This window comes from Thamnophis elegans, chromosome 5 (assembly GCF_009769535.1).
Source record: "Thamnophis elegans isolate rThaEle1 chromosome 5, rThaEle1.pri, whole genome shotgun sequence".
Taxonomy (NCBI): Eukaryota; Metazoa; Chordata; class Lepidosauria; order Squamata; family Colubridae; genus Thamnophis; species Thamnophis elegans.
In genome coordinates, this window is record NC_045545.1 from 41349476 (window position 1) to 41370778 (window position 21303).

The 21303-nt window shown below is 43.2% G+C and overlaps 1 protein-coding gene across 1 annotated transcript in view; it reads left to right on the forward strand.

Moving 5' to 3' along the window:
* The window catches only part of AKR1A1 (aldo-keto reductase family 1 member A1), a 33649-nt gene extending 16437 nt beyond the window's left edge, over positions 1–17212 (forward strand). The window contains exons 7-9 of the mRNA XM_032218094.1: positions 2334–2406; positions 6578–6664; positions 17031–17212. Of these exons, the coding sequence (XP_032073985.1) occupies positions 2334–2406; positions 6578–6664; positions 17031–17096 (226 nt within the window). The 3' untranslated portion in view covers positions 17097–17212. The remainder of the gene's footprint in view (positions 1–2333; positions 2407–6577; positions 6665–17030) is intronic.
* The last annotated feature ends 4091 nt before the right edge of the window (positions 17213–21303 follow it).

The following is a 21303-nucleotide window of genomic DNA, read 5'->3' on the forward strand; positions in this document are numbered from 1 at the left end:
ATGAAATAAAACAAAATAAAAAGAAAACACTACTCATCATTCACAACCCCACCTAACACTTCCATCCTCCATACACCCCATCTACCCCCTCCAACTTTCCTTTCTCCCTCTAACACTCCCCTCCTACTTCCCTTTCCCCTCAAACCTTCCTTCTCCCCTTACTCCCCACACGCCCTCCTTGCATTCCCCTTACTCCTTCCTTACTCCTCCCTCTTCTTTCCCTCTACCTCCCTCCTTGGTGTATGCCTTTATTCGAGTGTTGTTTAATCTGATAAAAAGTAAAATAAACCAAGGAGAAAGAAAAAAAAAATATAAAGAAAGAAAAGAGAGAGAAAAGAAAAAAAGAAAACAACAACAACAACAACAACAAAAAAACAACCGTATATAAGTACATTCTTGTTCTTATTGAGACTATATTAACACCCACCCACCCACCCCCCACAAATCCCCATCCCTAATCCTCCCGACTTCCCAGGGCCCACACCTGGCACTACCTTCTGTCTAAAGTATCTTGTGTACGTATGGATTAAAAATAAAAATAATATATTAAAGGAAAGAAAAACAAGAAAAAAGAAAGAAAAGAAAAGAGAAAAGAAAAAAAAGAAACCACTCTTTGTGTTGAGCTCAGCCCCCCATCTTTATCTATGCTTAAATAGTATAAGTCATTCTATCTATATTTTATTCTCGTCTCTTACTTCTTTGTTATTTACCCCAACCTTCTGTAGACTCTCCCGTTCCTCTTCCTAAACCTTATATTCAGATAAACATTTATACAGATTTGTGTAGGCATCAATATACAATCTAACCAAAAATAATCCCTTCCGATAAAATTTAAGCAACGTGGTTCATGCCACATATTCAAATATTACTTTACAGAAGAATAATCAAACTTTCCCTTCTAATAAAATTTAAACAGCGTAAATAATCTTTCTTAACCTCATTTTCAAACAATAATTCAAAATAATCTAACCAAGCTTTCCCTTCTTAGTAAAGTTTAAGCAGCGTGGATCAAGTATTACTTTACACAAAAATCAGTTTACATTCTATCTTAAGATAATCCCAACCGACTTTCTCTTCTAATAGGATTTAAACAACGTAAATCATTCCACATGCATTTTACCCTCATCCCTTGCTTGTCTGATATTTACCACTATCAGATTTATGCAGACATTAGTTTAAGATCTAGCTCAAAGTAATTTCACCCAACTTTCCCTTCTAATAAGAATTAAATAGCATGGATCATTCCACATATTCAAATAATACTTTCAACAAAAGTCAGTTAACCTTCTGTTTTAAGGTAGTCCCTTCTAACAAAATTTAAACAACATAATTCATTCCGCATTCATTTTACATCTATCTTAAGATAATCCCAACCGGCTTTCTCTTCTAATAGGATTTAAACAACGTAAATCATTCCGCATATATTTTACCCTCATCCCTTGCTTGTCTGATATTTACCACTATCAAATTTATGCAGACATTAGTTTAAGATCTAGCTCAAAGTAATTTCACCCAACTTTCCCTTCTAATAAGAATTAATCCGCTTTTTCTACCGGAGAGAGGTCGCAAACCCCCATTCGGTCCACAACTTTGGCAAATATTTTAAAATGTCTAAATCCTCGCTCTCCGCTTTTCTGCTTCTCCGAGGGAGGAAAGGCTACCCCCTCCATCTTGCAGCCACGCGGCCTGCCGCTTGCCTTCTCCTTCCGCTTGTCTCTCCTCTTTTCCAAGTGAGTCAGGAAGTCCCGCCTTCAAAGTCCTACAATAGAAATCTCGGGCCTCCGAAACAGAGTTAAGACAATCCTCCCAGGATTGTTGTTGTTGTGGGAAAAATAGGAGGAAGCAGCGTTAGACGTGTTTGCCATCCTGAAGTTATTTATAAAAATAATAAAGGAGGGATATAAATAAATAAGAAAGAGGAAAAATAATGCTAATTTTTGCCATGTTACTAAATATTATTATATTTTGTAATATGCAGTATTATTTTTATTATGCAGTATTAATGTTTTTATTCTTCCATTGAAACAACATTGTAATTTAAAATGGAGATTGCAATAGAAGGTGCTTTACAAACATTTTAATCAAATTATCAAAAGCAAGGTAGCAGCTTAGTTTTTTAAAAAGAACTTTGGATTCTAGGAACACACTTTGAAGTTCCATTCAAAGAATCCTGATTAGTATTCTATATTCTATGTTACAATGGCTTTACTTTTAACTTTGAGTCCAAAGTTTTGTAGCCTTGTAGAGAAAATATTATTTTCCTGTCATAATAGATACTTTGGATTTTGTTTATCCTAAATGAGAAAATCACAGCTTGTTTAATTCTGTGACAGATGGCAAGTTCAGCGGAAAGTAGTTGTTATTCCCAAGAGTGTTACCCCTGCACGCATACTCCAAAATCTTCAGGTAAGTGGGACTTCTGACTGACTTGCCAGGCGAAGCCATTACTGTAGGCAGCTTTGGTCAGCAGTACTGAAGCTTTAGCTGTGTTTTTTTCCTTGGAAATACATTGTACAGGCAGTCCTTGCTTACTGATTGCTTATTCAGCAGCCAAGTGAGGTTACAATGGCACTGAAAATAAAGATTTACAGCTGGTCCTCGCATTAGCCATTTCAATGTCCCTACAATTACATAATCATGGTTTAAGTGCTTGGCAACTGGTGCACACGTATGACAGTCACAGCATCCCATGGTTATGTGATCTCTATTTGGCAACTTTCCGGCTGGGCTTCCTATAAGCAAAGTCATTGGAAAAGCCAGTAGGAACTCTCAAGTCTTAGTCCCATACCTTATGTTTAATAAGTGATTTGCATAATGAACTGCAGCCAGAATTGATATTGTAGGTGTCACTGATGTTTTATTTTGTTACTGTGTCACTTAGTGATAGAGTTGCTGGTCCCAATGCAGTAAGTAACTGAGGACTACCTCTATAAGAAGAATATAATTCTCAACTGATGTGTCCTGGTATCATTTTACTAGTGTCAATGAAGGCAGACATGCACATTCTGATTTGTTTGAAGCTCCAGCTGATCAACTAATTTACTATTGAATTTTACTACCACAGATTCTAGGCTTGTGTCAACGTTCCAAATATCATCCAAAATTAAATCAGAGTTCAAGGCAGATCTTTCCTCAAAGTTCCAATTTATTAAGCGAGACATGTTGGTGCATCTGTGGAAAACCCGAATCTGAAAGCTTCCTGAGTTTCCACCTAGTGAAAGTTCACGATTGCCCCCACACCCACAAGTCGTTCACATGGTCCAATCTTCCACTGCCACGCTGGCATTTCCACCCATCTAGTTCTGGTCAGGTGCAGAGGTGCGAAGACAAAGAATGACCTTAGGCTTCTAGAAAGGAATGTTTTATTTTGACAACAACACATTCTACAATTCTACTCCTACTATTCCCCCTCCCAATTACCCCATTAATGAAACAGCATAGTAAAATAATAGAGTGTGTGGCAGGCCAAGGAATATGACTGCAGGCCTGACAGCTTGTTTATGAGATTATATTTTTTACCTGCTACACTATCGTGGTTTAATATACTGTATCTGGTGTTTCTAGTTTGTGCATTCAATATATTTAACTGATGTTCACTTGCAAGCTTCTGTCTCCCACACTTTAAAGAAAACCTTTTCCCTTTTGATCTTGATAGGTCCAGTAGAATCCAGCATTTCTCTGTAGTATCATATTATAAACTGCACTTCAAATGTTATGCAATTTCCTTTTGAAGTTGTTTGATATTTTTCAAAAGCTTTAGAAAAAATTCAGATAAACATAAATCCCTTCTCTATCAGCCCTCTTATTTAGAAATCATTAAATAACAGATGTATGGCTATCCAGAAAGTGTTAAAAATAATGCTATCTTATTTGCATACTCTTGAAGTGCTCAGAGAGATTAATTTTGAATACCCTAATTTGAAATTTTTTGTTTGTTTATCCTTTTATGTTATTTCTACATATTACTTGAAGCGGTATTACATGTGTAGATGATTGAAAAGTTACTCTTTTTACAATGATGGGAAGCAGAATTAACACCAATGCTTTTCTTCCCAAAGAATTATTGCTGAGTTTGTTTCCTTTTTTTTCTATAAAACGTCCTTTTTTTAACCCACCAAAGAAAATTGCTCCTGCATTTTTTTGAGTAATTGAGTAATTTATTTTTATGCCGCCCTTTTCCCTGGGGGGACTCAGGGCGGCTTACAACTCGAAAAGGGAGGGAAACAAACAATTAACACATAAGACAGTACATCATTAAAACCACAACATTCATACCATTCGGGTGGGTTACAGTCTTTAATCCCAGGCCTGATGGGATAGCCAGATTTTAAGGGCTGTGCGGAAGGTCTGGAGGGTGGTGAGGGTACGAATCTCCACGGGGAGATCGTTCCATAGGGTCGGAGCTGCCACCGAGAAGGCTCTCCTCCGCGTAGTTGCCAGTCGACATTGACCGGCAGATGGGACTCGGAGGAGGCCTAATCTATGGGATCTAATTGGTCGGGTGGAGGTAATTGGCAGTAGGCGGTCTCTCAAGTACCCAGATCCACTACCATGAAGGGCTTTGTAGGTGACAAGTAGCACCTTGAAGCGTACCCGGAGATCGACCGGTAGCCAGTGCAGCTCGCGGAGGATAGGTGTTATGTGGGTGAAGCGAGGTGCACCCACAATCGCTCGTGCGGCCGCATTCTGGACTAGCTGAAGTCGCCGAATACTCTTCAAGGGCAGCCCCATGTAGAGCACATTGCAGTACTCCAGCCTAGAGGTCACAAGGGCACGAGTGACTGTTGTGAGAGCCTCCCGGTTTAGGTAGGGGCGCAACTGGTGCACCAGGCGAACCTGGGCAAATGCCCCCCTGGTCACAGCTGACAGATGGTGTTCAAAAGTCAGCTGTGGGTCCAGGAGGACTCCCAAGTTGCGGACCCTGTCTGAGGGGCGTAATATTTGACCCCCCAGCCTGAGGGGTGGAATACTTGCCGAATTAGTGGGAGGGAAACACAACAGCCACTCGGTCTTATCTGGGTTGAGCACAAGCTTGTTAGCCCTCATCCAGTCCCTAAGAGCTTCAAGGCCCTGGTTTTCTAGTCAGTTAAATTTTATAGGTTATGGGAAAAATGAGCTGAACCATTAATCCAGGGAAATAAATCAGTAATAATCACTTTGGCATTTTGTCAACCAAGGAACGTAGCTGTAAGTTGGGCAACAGTAGCCTAACTCAGAAAGCCCATTCTGTAGAACATGGCTCACCTGCTACTTTGATTTTGCAAAAATTCATGATGATGAAATCCCAAGTGGAAGTCAAACTTCTACGGTCATGAATTATATCCTTTCATTGTTGTGTTGTGACCCAGTTTGCCAGAACAATTATGGCATATTAGGCATGTTGAGAAAATTTCAGACTCCATGGTATTTACTTGGATCTTTACAAAAGCTTCTATAGCAGTATGCCTGAATATATTGTGACTCATTCAGCTATAAGCATACAACAGAATACCTTCCGTGCAACTCTTCAGCCTTGTTGCTATATTAATAAATATTGTAATAATTAAAGCTCCTATAGTATGAATCATGAATCTGATGTTAGTGAGCTCCAATTTCCACTGAATTCAGCCACTATAGACGATAGTGTGAGATGTTGAGATTATAATACAGCAATATTTGAAAGGTCACAAATTTCTCAGCTCATTACAATAGTTACTATCTATGTCCACTATCACCAGTTTTCACCAAATTATATAATGTTCTGACGTTGCTTTTTGTGACGAACGTTTTGCAAGGAATAAACAAACTTTATTAATATGAACACCTACTGAGGAATTTGCTTCTCTGAGTTCAGAGATTGCTGCTTTTTTGACACTTGTTTTCCGCTGTATATCTCATTGAGGATAAAATTGTAACTTGTCCGTAAACTACACTCCAAATGTACAGTATATAGCACCACCTAGTAGAAATTTTTAGTGTGAGTTTTTTAAGGTTGTCTCCAGTTCAGTTTCCTTGCAAGATGTCCTGTATTAATAGTTTTGCCAAGTTTCTGAAGTGTATGTCTTATTTCTCTACAGTTCTATAAGCAGTTTTTCTTATACAATAGAAGTCATCATAAAGGTATTTAAAAATAATGAAACTTTACAGATGAGGATTTCTTTTTCACACTTAGATCTTTTACGAAGTGTAAGAAACACTGAAAAAGATTATTTCTGTATGCCAGGCATGCTTGCTGACAAAAAACTATGTTTTCTTTAGGTGGTTAGGATGTGCAATGCTTTAGATGTGCAGCCAAAAATTTGCTTCAGAGTGGGTGGGTGCATTCATACCACACCTATCTGCATCACCTTAAAGAAGCTACATCTTTAAGGAGGTGCAGTGTGCACACCCATTCCCACTTCAAAGCATCTTTTTGCTTTGGCACTGAAGCATTGCACATCTCTTAGTAGATAGCTCTCATTATTTAGATATGTTCTGCACCTGTTTGCATTTACATGTGTTCTACAAGCAGATTTTTTAAGCAATTAAGACCACTCACAAAATAGCAACAGTGAAAATCATAGCCTGAATTAACAGTAAATGTATTTATATGTTTTAGGTATTTGACTTCAGCCTGACCATTGAAGAGATGAACTCTATTGAGAGCCTGAATAAAAACTGGCGATATATTGTACCAATGCTCACGGTAAATGTTGTTTCTGTTCATACAAAATAAATAAATATATAATTAAATAAAATGAAACTGAAATTTGTAAAACACCCACTGAGTGTATTTATCCCCTCAACAACTTCTCTATCCTTTTCTGTCAACAAATACATGTTTAAATTTAAATTAAAAGTTGCAGTTAAGAAATGGATTAAAGTACAAATAACTCCATAACATGCAGTAACAATGTTTCCACGTTTAATTCTCCAAAGTAAAAATCTGTGTGCCCTCTAGCGGCTTGTGAGGTATAGAACAAAATTATACAATCACCTGTTGCCAGTTACAAGGTTCCTTTTGAAAACCCTCACAATTTGATAAACCTAAGACCATATGATAGAAGTAGGATTAAAGGAATGAAACCAAGTTTTAAAATAAAACTATCAAACAATATTAAGAAAACTTCAGAATATATATTTGAGAGTAGTATCCATTTAGATATAACCCTTACCTTTGTTGCTCTGGTTATATTAATATACTGTAAATAATATAGATAATGATATAGATATGTAATATTCTGTAGATAAAATGATAATGGTAATATAGATGATGATGATTATGATGACTGTTCACATCTACAGTGTGTCAGGATTTCAAGTAGAACCCCTAAGGAAAGAAGACTCCAAGGCTAGAGTTTCCTCAAAGTTCCATTTTATTAGAGAGGTCATCATCTGGGAAAACCCGAATCTGAAAGTTTCCAGGTTTTCCCCACCCAAGTGAAAGTTCAAGTCCCTGCCCAGCACCCACATGTCCATCACATGGTCTAATCAGGCACCATCCCAACTGGAGATCCCTCCAAGTCACTCCACTCAAGGTGCAGGGCAAAATGTTCTTGACTCTCTGAGAAAGGAATGTTATTTAGACTATATATGTCTCCCAAATTCCATATAACCCCCCTCCAATTTTCCCACAGTAGAAAATATGGTTTCCAGGCCTGACACAGTGTTTCCGAACCTTGACAATTTTCACATATGTGGACTGACTTCAATTCCCAGAATTCCCCAGACACCTTGATGGCTGCAGGCTGTACAAATGCTAGTCTCCAATGCTGAGTGGGGAATTCTAGGAATTCAAGTCCACATATCTTAAAGTTGCTAAGGTTGAGACACACTCTACCAGCAAATGGTTGAAGATCAAGCATGGCTGCTAGGCTTGTTGATTTAAAAAAAAACATGTAAATGGCTGAATGTGCTTATGTCTTAATTTTTTTCTTGTATTGTTATATAGCAGTGTTTTTCAACCTTTTTTGTGCAAAGGCACACTTTTTTCATGAAAAAAATCACGAGGCACACCACCATTAGAAAATGTTAAAAAAATTTAACTCTGTGCCTATATTGACTATATATAAAGTAATTCTCTTGAATAGGAATCAAATAAATATGTAGTGGAAAATGGGAGCAATGTCAAAATAGCTTTGTTTGCCAGAACGGGGAACACCTTGGGTGCTGCAACGGTCGCTAAGTGTGAAAAATGGTAGCAACGGTCGCTAAGTGTGAAAAATGGTCATCAGTCACTTTTTTCAATGCCATTGTAACTTTGGTCGCTAAATGTTTTCCCCCTCCTCGAGACTCCTCACTTCTTCCTTCATTCCTCTTGCTTATCTACCTTCACCTTATCCGTCTTCTGCTCTTTCCCTCTCTTCCTTCCTTTCTCCTTCCATCATCTCTTCTTTCCTCACTCACTCCCTTCCTCCTTTTTTCTCTTCCTTCCTCCTTCCATTCTTTCATCTTCATTTCTTTTGCCTATCTACCTTCTCTGTCTTTCTGCTCTTTCCATTTCTCTCTTCCTCTTCGCTTCTGTTCCTTCCTCCTTCCCTCCTTTCCTATTTCTTCCTTCTTCCTTCCTTCTGCCTATCTACCTTCACCTTCTCTGTCTTTCTGCTCTTTCTCTGTCTTCCCCTTTCCTCCCTCCCTCCCTTCTTTCCTTTCTAGTTCCATCTTTTCTTCTTTCCTCTCTCCCTCTTTTTCTTTTTTCCTTCCTTCCCCCTTCCTCTTGCCTATCAACTTCATCCTCTTTGTCTTTCTGCTCTTTCCCTCTCTTCCCCTTTTCTTCCTACCTCCTTCCCTCTTTTCTCCCTCCCTTCTTCTTTTTCTTCCTTTCTTCTTCCATCTTCCTCCTTCTCCTTCCATTCTTTCTCCTTCCATCCATCTTTTCTCCTTCCATCTTCTTCTCCCCTCCCTTCTTCTTTTCCTCCCCCCCTCCCTCCTTTCTTCCCTTTCTCGCACACAGGAAGGGGGGGGCTTTCCAGTCGCTTTCACAGCATAATTTCTTTATCTAACTTTTTAAAAACTGTGCAAATCAAACGAGATTTTTGTAACCTGCGAAGCACCAAGTTATATTATGTTGTTACAAATTCGCAGCTACTCCATTCTTTCCGATAGGGAACTGCATTTCCCAAGATGCCTCAGGTCCTCAACGCGCTGAACGCGGTTTTGCAATTGACTCCAGTGAGGCCCGGTAGCCGCCGGCTGGGGTGGCTGTCAGGGCGCTGCGGAGCGGACGCGCCGTTTGTTACTGCTTCCAGCAATCGAGACGGACAAGGGAAGCGACTGAAACGGCCGCCGGCCGCAGGAGAGCGAGGCTTCTGCCGGGCGCCACAACCGGGTGTTTTTCCCACGGCACACCTTACACTATGTCACGGCACACTAGTGTGCCGCGGCACAGTGGTTGAAAAACACTGTTATATAGTATTACTTTGCCATTCAGTAACTTTCAGCTGCATTACACAAAATGATGTTCATCACCTCATCTGTCATCTCAGTTGCATACTGCAATAGTTTATTTAAATCTTCCTCCTGGTTTTCTTTATAAGTTACTTGATGAAGCAATCTGTTCTTGGAAATTCTTGGTGATGTTAATCAGTTCATGGATTCTTATAAATGGCCTAAGAGAGCAATATGTATCAATATTTTAAAAAGTAATGAGAATTTATCCTTAGGATAATGAGCATTATTAAGAATCACCCATAGTTCAAAAGCTGCATTTTTATTTTTCAAATAATGTTTATTTCATGGAAGAAACATATTTTGAATCAGTCCATGAAAAGTGCACTAGTTACCCATGCCTTTCTACCCTCTAGAAAAAAGGAAGACGGCTCTTGTTCTTATCCCTGTAAGCATGTGGATTAAGGACCTGATATAAAAACATGGAATCTTGACCATTAAATCTCTGAAGCACTGACAGAATACTTCATCTAAGACCATCACCAACCTAAAACACTAAGCAATTTCACTTCTGATTGCGTGCTTAGGAATCATTTTAGTCATATTTATTTATATTATTTATCATTTTTATTTAGGAAACTCTAAGGCACTTGCCTTTGCCTAATTTGGATAATGAATAAGGCCAATGCATACATAGGTAGCCCTCAACCTACGACCACAATTGAGCTCAAAATTTATGTTGCTAACCAAGAAATTTGTTGTGAGTTTCCTCCCATTTTACGACTTTTCTTGCCACATTTGTTCACTGAATCACTGTTGTTAAATTAGTAACATGGTTGTTAAGTGAATCTGGTTTCCCCATTGACTTTACTCATCAGAAAGTTGCAAAAGGTGATCAATCCCATCATGCCACAACACTGCAACCGTCATAAATGTGAGTCAGTTGTCAAGCATCTGAATATAAACCATGTAACCATGGAGATGCTGCAAAGGTCACACATGTGAAAAATGGTCATAAGTCACTTATTTTCAGTGCTGTTGTAACTTTGAACGATCACTAAATGAACTGTGGTAAGTCGAGAACTACCTGCATTCACTCATCTGTATAGAACACTTATGAATGTGAGTACTGGTGAGATATTTGCAACAGAGGCTTACTGAGGTAGAATGAGATCAGCCTGCCTTCCTTCTCCTGTGTGCTGCTTGGGGAATCCAAGCATGGGTTAACTTTGTCCATTAGCCTAGAGACTGAGTTATGCAAATTGGTGACCATGCCTCCTGTGACTGGTTGGGTCAGTTTTTTAACTCAGTCCAGCCAGACGAGACATATACCAATTTTCTCCAGACTTCTGAGACAAATTTTGCTGTTACTTGGATTCTTCGAGTGGATGTTTGGGAGAATGGCATAGTGAAGGAGAGGCGACAGTTCACTGTCCGCCCAGTCCTTCCACCCCTTTTCCTGTGTGGCAGGTATTTACTGATCTTGCAGCCGCTGCCTTGGGGCTTGGGAGCTGCCGTTTGGAGGCATTCAGATTGGGGCTTGGCGCCAGGTTTTTCACGCCCGTAATTGCCCTTTGGGCTTACCGAAAGGGGCTCGCAACGAGGCTTTCGCCGATGTTGCTGTAGCCGCACCTGGAGTCCTTCAGCTGCATCGGCTGCCTGAGATCCCCGCCGTTCGCGGCGCGGTTCATCCGGGATCAGGTCGGTTCGCCCGCCATTCGCGGCGCGGCCTATCTGGCTTCTTGATGGCTGAGTGCGTCGGGAGCGTTTCGCCGCACCGCTAGCATTTTCCACGCTGCTGAGTTTCAGAGCGGTTTGTAATTTACAGGGCAAGTTTGAATTTGGCGCTCGAATTGCGGTCGCCATTTTGGGGCCGTTTCTGTCGCATGCGCCCTAGGCAATTGAGATTGGGGCTGTATACTCCTTCGCACCGGGAAGGCTGCTGAGTCATCGCCCCTCCCATTTCCCTCACTTCGAGCCTGTTCGCCGTGGTGAGAGGATCGCGCTGCTGCTTCCTTTGTTGACCACGAGGCCTGCAGTTCTTGCATAGTAAAAGGTGCCTTTTGGTTCTAATCGAGTCTTTTCACTTCTAAGTTACAATGGCCGATCAATCCACCTCAGGAGGTATTGTAGAGCCTTCTACTGATGCCCAGCATTCTGCTCAAACGGGGGTTAGCTCAAGGCCTGGCAGGGCCACATCTAGAGCAACTAGTCAGAGGCCCAGGGAGACCTCAGGGCCCCCGGATAAGGGTCATAAGAAAAAGGATAAATCAAAGAACGCATCTAAGGCTTCTGGGGAGGGTAGAGTCTCTTCTCCCACGCTAGTGCCTCAGCGGATTTTGCCAGCCCCTATGCCACAGTCAGCAGGTCATCAGGCCTGGTCTCCGGATCACCCCTTGCCTGTTATTTCGGAAGCTGGGGTGGGGGGTTGGGGATCCAACTCCCTCCCGTTGTTGCTGAGGCCCAGGCTGCCTCGGCCTACTTGCTGCCACATGCTGGCCTTCTGCCACATTTACCCCTACTGCTGCAGGCCTAAGGCCTATGGAAGGCTATGATCAAGGCCTTTCTCCAGATCTTTACCAGATGATTTCTGCAGCTATTTCCCGGGGGGGTGGATGCTGAATTGATCCGTAGAACCCAGGTCCCTGTGGTTGCCAGTGCCCCTAGTGGGCCTAGTCTCCAAGCTCCTCAGGTAGATCTCCCCGATCTTCCAGCTGGGCCTTCTTCGCTTCTTCCTTCTACTTACAGCGAGGATTCAGCATTAGTGGAGGAAGGGGAGTTGATCAATAGAGATTTTTCTGATGATGAGGGCTTGATTTTTGATCAGCCTAATTCCTCTAGCTTGTTTAGGCCCACGTTATTCAAGTCCTTATTATATAAAGCTAAGGCCACTACCCACATGGGAGAGGTGGCTTCTAAGGATAGTTCTGCAGTAGGCCTGGATACCACTGAGCGCCTTTTCGCTGAGCCGGTCTCACTGCAGGAGGTTATTCCTTCCCCAAAACTTTTTATGGATCTTATTCAAAAACAATGGGACCAACCGACTGCGGTTACCTAGCAATGGGGACAGGAAACTATACACTTCCACTCCTGATTTGGAAGGTATTTTGCAATTTCCGACTGTGGATCCACCAGTAGCGGCCCTGGCCTCCCCGGCTCTCATCCCCTCTGAAATATCTGAAGGTCTGAAGGCAGAGGATCGCAAGGACGAGACTGTCATTCGTAAGACTCACCAGGCTGCGGCCTGGGCCTTGCGCGCTGCGACTGCAGCGTCGTTCTTTAATAGAACCTCTGTCCTTTGGCTCAAACAATTGCAGGAGAGGCTAGCCCCTGATGAAGTGCGTCTTCACCAAGATGTCACTAAGGTTATGGCTGCCCTGGAATTCTCGGCGGATGCCACTCTTAATGCAGCCAAGTTCGCTTCCCGAGCTGTAGTCTTCAATGTGGCGTCGAGGCACCTATTGTGGCTTCGCCATTGGCAGGCAGATGTTAAGTCCAAATGGCGCCTGGCATCCACGCCCTTCAAGGGTGGGGCATTGTTTGGTTCCGTGCTTGATCCCATACTCATAGAGACCAGGGACAAATGCAAGGTGCTCCCTTCCACTGGGGTCGCAATAACAGGAGACAGCAGCCATATAACAGACGCCAGTCCTTTTGAGGTGGTTACTCAGGATATTCAGCGGCTCCCTTTGTTCCCCACTACAACAGGCCATTTCACCAGCCACAGGATCATGGCCAGGACCGTGCGGGGGCCAGGGATAGGGGACGTCAACAGCATCAGACGCAATCCCACAATAGGGGGTCCTTTCGTGGGTCTGGTAACCGGTCCTTTCAGAGGTACCAATGACTCCCAAGGGGAGGTACCAGTGGGCAGCCGTCTACTGGCCTTCGCTCATCAGTGGGCGGAGACCACGTCCGACGCCTGGGCCCTTCAGGTGGTGAGGCTGGGTCTCACCCTGGAATTTCTCTCCATCCCCCCGAGGCGGTTCATCAGGTGTCCAGTTCCCAGATGCTCCGTGAAGCGGCGTCTCATGGAGGCCGAAATACATCATCTCATATCCATCAACGCCATAGAACAGGTTCCCAAAGGGCAGGAAGGCCTGGGGTTTTACTCAATATTGTTTCTGGTACCCAAGAACTCAGGGGGATGGCGGGCCATTCTAGATCTGAAAAGACTCAATTGGTACATCAAGTACCAAAGGTTCAAAATGCAGTCCTTAAAGAGCATCTTGGCATCCATCCGCCAGGGCGACTTGATGACAACAGTCGACATCAAGGAAGCGTACCTCCATGTGCCCATACACCCGGCACATCGCAGATTTCTGCGTTTTCAGTTCGCAGACCGGCATTTCCAGTACAGGGCTTTACCCTTCGGTCTCTCCTCGGCCCCGCGAACCTTTACCAAGCTCCTAGCGGTGGTGGCGGCTTCGCTTCACTCGGTTCCAGTGAGAGTGAATTGTTACTTAGACGACATCTTGGTCCTGTCGCCGTCTCGGGAACAGGCCCTCTGGGATCTTCAAGTGACAATAGACACCCTGCGGAGGCATGGTTTCATCCTCAACCTTCCCCAAAGTCACCTGCAGCCAACTACATCACTGCTTCACTTAGGGACCGTAATCAACTCTGCCACGTGCGAAGTCTTCCTATCCCTGGAAAGACGTCAGAGCATTCAACGACTAGCGACCCAGGTGTCAGCTCAGCGGCTTGTGCCCCTGGCCCTGCTCTCCCAGCTGTTAGGGAAGATGATTTCCTGCATCGACATCGTTCCCTGGGCCAGATTTCACGCACGGCCACTGCAATGGTTCCTGCTCCCATATCAGAGGTCTCACACCAGTCATTCACAACTCAAAGTTCGACTGCCATCCAAACCTCTCAGATCCCTTCATTGGTGGGCATCATCCAAGCTTCTCAAGGGGTGCCCATTCAAGGAGCCGGATCGTATCCAAGTTACGACAGATGCCAGTCTTTTCGGATGGGGCGGCCATGCCTTGAACCGGGTGGCACAGGGCCGTTGGTCGAGTTGGGAGCTGAACAACAGCATCAATTGGCTAGAGCCATCCATCTGTCCCTGCAGGAGTTCCAGGACATTGTGAGTCACAATCACGTGCTGATTCTAACGGACAATGTGGCCTCCAAAGCGCATGTCAACCGCCAAGGGGGCACGCATTCCAGGGCCCTAATGTTGGAGGCGGAGAAGTTGCATCATTGGGCGGAGTCCAGACTGTTGTCGATCCGGGCGGAACATATTTCTGGCGACTCCAACGTCCAGGCAGATTGGTTGAGCAGGGCCACAGTGGATCATGCGGAGTGGCAACTCCACCCCGACCTCTTCTATGAGCTCTCTCGCTGGTTCGGCAATCCAGTGGTGGACTTGTTCGCACAACCTCACAACGCACAACTGCCTCGCTTTTACTCCAGATATGTGACCCCCGGGGCGGAGAGGGTGGATGCCCTGTGCAGCCCGTGGCCGGCCGGCCTTCCCGCCGCTGCCAGTGATACCGGCAGTCATCCAGAAGATATTGACGGAGCAGGCGGAAGTTCTCTTAGTGGCTCCGATGTGGTCCCGACGTCCCTGGTATGCCGACCTGGTGCACCTGTCGATTTCCCGCCCGTGGAGAATCCCGGACGAGCAGATCCAGCTCAACCAGGGGGCTCTCATACATCCGAACCCCCAGGTGTTGCAGTTAGCCGTGTGGCACATGAGCGGGCTCTTCTGACCGAGCTTCATTATTCCAACGAGGTCATTGCCACGATTCAAGCGGCCCGTCGCCCCTCCACCACTCGGATTTACGAGGCTACCTGGCAGGCTTTCTGCAGATGGTGCCGCCGGACTGGGGCAGATCCCCTTCAGGATTCGGTGCCCCGAGTTTTGGACTTTATGCAATCTGGACTTAACAAGGGTTTGGCGCCCAATACGCTTCGCAGGCAGGTCACGGCCCTTGCCACGGTGATTGGGGGCGGTCAGGGAGGTTCCTTGTCTCAGCATTCGCAAGTCAAGGCTTTCCTGAAGGGGGCGGCCAACATCAGGCCTCCGACCGTACACCGCTACCCTACATGGGATTTGACTTTAGTGCTCAGGGCACTTATGGACTCTCCATTCGAACCTATTACTTCCATCAGTCTTCGTCTATTGACTCTTAAGACAGTGTTCTTGGTGGCTATTACATCAGCCATGTGGGTTTCCGAATTGGCGGCGCTGTCAGTTCGGGCGGACCTCTGTATCTTCTACCCCAACAGAGTCGTTCTCTGCTTGGACCCAGCCTTTCTACCGAAAATCAACACGTTATTTCACAGGGCTCAGGAGCTCGTCCTCCCAGACTTTTGCCCCAACCCTTCTCATCCGCAGGAGCACCAATGGCATCACCTGGATGTGCGCAGAGTTCTTCGTCGCTACATGAAACGCATGGCGTCCTTCAGGCGATCGGAAGCGCTTTTTGTGTCCTTTCAGCCATCATCCATGGGGCAGAAAGTTTCTTCCCATACGATAGGTCGCTGGTTGAAGGCGTGCATGGCTCTTGCTTATGACAGTCAATCTCGGCAGGTTCCCAGGCGCATCACTCCTCATTCTACCAGGAGTGCGGCTACCACCGTGGCCTGGGCCACGCAAGCTTCAGTGGAAGAAATATGTAGAGCGGCTACCTGGTCTACGCCTTCGCTGTTCATCAGACATTACAAAGTTGACGTGAGGCCTCCTTTGGGCGGCGTGTGCTGCAACAGGTGCTTTCCCCTGCGGGGGACCCTGGCCAGCCTAGCTCCCGCCCTGGATCTTAATTGCTTTGGCATGTCCCATGCTTGGATTCCCCAAGCAGCACACAGGAGAACGACCGTGGTCTTACCTGAACGGTCCTTCTATGTGTGCTGCGAGGGGAATCCAAACCCGCTCGCAGTTTCGGCTGGCCAGGGCTGTCGTGACTTTTGACTTGACTGACTTTTACTAATCTATGACTTGACTATAACTGTTTTGACTAGTTTGTGACTTGTGTTCTGACATGTTTGTATACTTGTTGGGCTACGGCCCTCATTGTTATTGTTATACATCATTAAACGGCTGACTTCGTACAAAACTGACCCAACCAGTCAGAGGAGGCGTGGTCACAAATTTGCATAACTCAGTCTCTAGGCTAATAGACAAAGTTAACCCATGCTTGGATTCCCCTCGCAGCACACATAGAAGGACCGTTCAGGTAAGACAACGGTCGATCTCTCATGAGAAGAATCTTGCACCAGGACACATCATCCTTCTCTATCTTGCCAATATTCAGATTCTGAGAGTTATGAAAGGCAAATTGATGTACAGAAAATCTCCCATGGAGATCAAATTTGCATGGTTGTTTGGTTATGGCAAAGGATCACCGTGGTGTCCATTTGGCTAAAAGACTATTCAAAATCTTAAATGTTAGTTAAGGTCATCTGCAAAAGTGCAATGTCTCCTTCCCATTTCTTAAGAGTTACCATTGGGGTAGATATTTTCAAACACATTTCTTTTAAAGTGTTCTTTTCAAAACTATCCATTGATAAATCTGATACAGCAAATGTAAATATTTAAAGTATCAATTTTGTCAGAGAAGTAAAAATGATTTTGTTATTAAATAAAATCAAATTTCAGACAGTGCTATATTCACTTTGAAATAAGAGAAACAATCGTGCTTCCTTTTAATTAAAAGTTTTCTTTTTTTTTTTTGCAGGTGGGGGACAAAATGATAGCAAGGGATGCTGGACACCCCCTATATCCCTTCAATGAACCATATTAATTCATAAAGCTACCAAGATAAAAAATGTATTTCCATTCAGGATTGCTGCTGTCATCAATTACTAGATTTTTTTTAAAAAAAACACCTAAATAAAGTTTTATATCTGTGGGATTGCATTCAATTCTGAAGATTTAACAATGGTTTTAGATAAATAACTGTTTAACAATATAAATTGTACAACCTGAATTTTTTATAAGATCTTAATTAACATGTTTCTATGTCTTTTTTAAAACTCCTGGACCAAAATACTTCTTGAAATCTAATAGGGTGCAAAGAGTAATAAATGCAAGAAGTATATGCTTCACACATACCTAAATTTAAATTTTGGATCTCCTGCCATAATTTCTAATAGTTACCGTATTTTCGGAGTATAAGACGCACTGGAGTATAAGACGCACTGGAGTATAAGACACACCAAGATTTTGAAGAGGCAAATTAAACAAAAAAAGATTTTGCACTCTGCAGACCTCTCAAAAAAACGGGCCCAGGTTTTTGTTTTGTTTTTTTACAAAAAAGGGCATGAATAGCCTTTGGGAGGCTTATAGAGTGCTCTTCGGGGCTGGGGCCGGGGAGACAAAATTGAGCAAAAAACAGGCAATTTTTCACTCATTTCTACTCTCCTCAGCCCCCAGGAGCACACTATAAGCCTTTTAAAAGCTATGCATGGCCATTTTGGTGACAGGGACGAGATTTCGGGAGGCAAAAAATGCTGTATTCAGTGTATAAGACGCACCCAGATTTTCAGCTTTTTTGAGGGAAAAAGATGCGTCTTATACGCCAAAAATACGGTATATAAAGATTGTGATCACAGGTTTCCTGACTTTATCCCAATATGCGTTTGGTAGCACAGACCAGAAGAGTACAGGATGCATGACATTGCTGCTACCTCTAGCGCTGAATTAAAATAATTTGTCACCTCAGTTTATATTTAGCTAAATTACTTCTATCGCATAATAGGATCATCTTCCAAACTAGAGATCTATAACTCTCTGGATATGTGGGCATGTTTGATTTTACATGTCACAAAGTAGCTGCCATGGTGAACATGTCACAGAACACTGAAAAGTGAAATAACAGTAAAGTTCTAATCCTGGATGCATTCTACTATTTGAATTATTTTTGTACTTTACCACACCTGTCACCCTGGAATTTATGATAACTGAAATTCAAAAAAGTGGCTTAAGACCTACTCTTTCACAAGAAGTGAAATCCCATCTAAAAGTTTGGTGTAATGATTAAGGTGTTGGCCTAAAAACCAGAAGACTATACGTTTTAGTCCTACCTCAGGCATGAAAGTTAGCTGGGTAACTTTGAGCCAGTCACTTTCTCTCAGCCAAACCACTTCACAGGATTATTGTTGTAGGAAAATAAGAGGAAAAGGAGTATTATGTATGTTCATCACTTGAGTTCCTTGTAATAAAGATGGGATAAAAATCAATAAGTAAAGTAAAACAGGCTGCCCAGAATGACCCTGCCTCCTTTGAATTGAATGTTAACTTGCTTCCCAGCTCCCATCCATTATAGAATTTAGGTGATGTTCAAGAATACTAATGGCTTTCTGGGAGGGGAACTATAGAGTTAAGTGTTGTCAGCACATTGACAGTATCTCATTGTGATTCTATATAGATTTGAGATTTAACTTCATAGGGAACAACATAGGATGCAGCATAGAACAGTAATTTAATAGTCAAGATATAGAATAGTAATTCCTCTATCACTATCTTCTGGTGCAATCTCTCAGGGAACATTGAAATAACTCTAAAATAATGCCTTTAAGCCTGGTCCCTGTCATGACCAATGACATTTGTTACCAAAGATTCTATGAAAAGTAGAATTCCTAGTGCAGATCACTCATCAAAGTAGTCTGTTTTATATCCAAACTTGAAACAATAACAGATTATCACTTTCCCAAAACAATACTATCAAGCAAGTAAGTTGACATTTCAGGGTGTTTTTAAAAAAACATTTTTGTTCTGTAGCTTTTATCCTTGCAAAGTATCACTGTGAAAGGTTATATTCCGGTAATTAGAATTTAGGAATACAAAAATTAGAGCTAGAGCTTGTGCTTTAATCTGCTTCAGGGTTTGGTAATAACATTCCCCCCACTGTTGTAGCAAAAAAAAAGGGAAAAAAAAGAAAATTTCTAGTATAAAGCTCCAGGCTGTTTACATTTTCACTATAAACAATCTTGTAATTAGGTTATGTCATAGATACATTTTAAGATTTGATAGGCATATAGGCGGCTATCCAAGGATTTTAAAAGCAGTGTAGTACTATAGATGTGGGATGTTCTTTTCTATATATAAAGTATGGTTCTATTAACCAAAGTGCTGTCTCATTAATGCATACATGGAGTTTCTTGCAAAATAGGTTTAACCATAGTTAATAGAATCATGGTCTATCTTGACCAAATGTTCTATATTTGATACTGACTAAGTGTAGTGGCCAGGTTAACACCATATGCTAAAATATGATTGGCTAGATTGATCCATTAGCCAATCTAGCCATTAATAAGAACTTGATCAATGTTTTTGTACAGATGCATAGAATTCTGTTCAATTTTTTTCTTAAATGTCTCATGCCAATATAAAAAAAAAAACAGTTCTGAAGTTATATTTTTCAATGTAATGCCTTTATGAAAGGTTGCATACCAGACTGAACACTTTAGTTATTACGATCTTTCTACATCAACTAAATCTTACTGTAATACTGTACAGAGATTATAAGAGGACTTTTAACGATGCCCTCGACGTGATGTCCCAATGCCTGGAGGCTGTGCGGATCTGGATGGGGAGAAACAGGCTCAAGCTCAATCCCTCCAAGACGGAGTGGCTGTGGTTTCCGTCATCCCGATTTGTGCATCTTGTTCCATCTTTGATGATAGGAGGAGAAATTCTAGCCCCCTCAGAGAGGCCTGCAATCTGGGTGCCCTCCTGGATACGCGGCTTAGTTTAGAAGAACATCTGACGGCCGTGACCAGGGGGGCCTTTTACCAGGTTCGCCTGGTACATCAGTTGCGTCCCTTCCTGGATCGGGATGCTCTGTGCACAGTCACTCCATGCCCTCGTTCTTTCTCGCCTGGACTACTGTAACGCTCTCTACATGGGGCTGCCCTTGAAGAGCAGCCGGAAGCTTCAACTGGTCCAGAATACAGCTGCGTGGGTTATCATGCTTCACATGTTACACCCCTTTTAGGCAGCCTGCACTGGTTGCCGTTTTTCTTCCGGGTGCGATTCAAGGTACTAATTATGACCTTTAAAGCACTCCATGGCTTAGGCCCAGGATACCTGTGAGACCACCACTGCCACCGGTAGCCTTCCACCATCCAGTGTGATCCCACAGAGTGGGCCTCTTCAGGGTGCTGTCGGCCAGACAGTGTCGACTAGCGCCCCCCAGGGGGAGAGCCTTCTCTGTGGGAGCGCCTTCCCTCTGGAATGAGCTGCCCACGGAGCTTCGTATAATCCCCGACCTCCGGTCCTTCCGACGCGCCCTAAAAAGTTGGCTTTTCCAGCAAGCCAGCCTGGCCTGAACAAAACAAAATAAATTATTGATCATTGTTAATTTTAATTCAATTTTTTTTTAATGTTATTGTTAATTCTAATTGGGTTTGTTTGGGATATTTTATTTAATTTTTTAAAAACTTTTGTATTATGTGTTTCTTTTAGTGTTGTACTCTGCCCTGAGTCCTTGGGAGAAGGGCGGCATATAAATCTAATAAACCTAAACCAAACCAAACCAAGATGACAATTTTAGCTAATAGCAACCTGAAATGTAGAAGTAACCATGTGTGAATTCCTAATACAGAGGTCCTCAAACTTTTTAAATAGGGCCAATTCACAGTTCCTCAGACTGTTGGGGGGCTGGATCGGCTGGATAGGTTTAGGTTTAGGTTTAATTTATTTGTATGCCGCCCTTTTCCCTGGAGGGACTCAGGGCAGCTCACAACTCAAGAGGGAGGGGAAATACAAACAGAGTAACAAAAACATAAAAAACCATACATAGTTAAAAGCACAACAATCATACCATTCGAAGTGGGGCAGCGAGTCTTTAGCCCCAGGCCTGTCGGAACAGCCAGGTTTTAAGGGCTATGCGGAAGGCCTGGAGGGTGGTGAGGGTACGAATCTCCACGGGGAGTTCGTTCCAGAGGGTCGGAGCAGCCACAGAGAAGGCTCTCCTCCGGGTAGTCGCCAGTCGACACTGGCCGTCT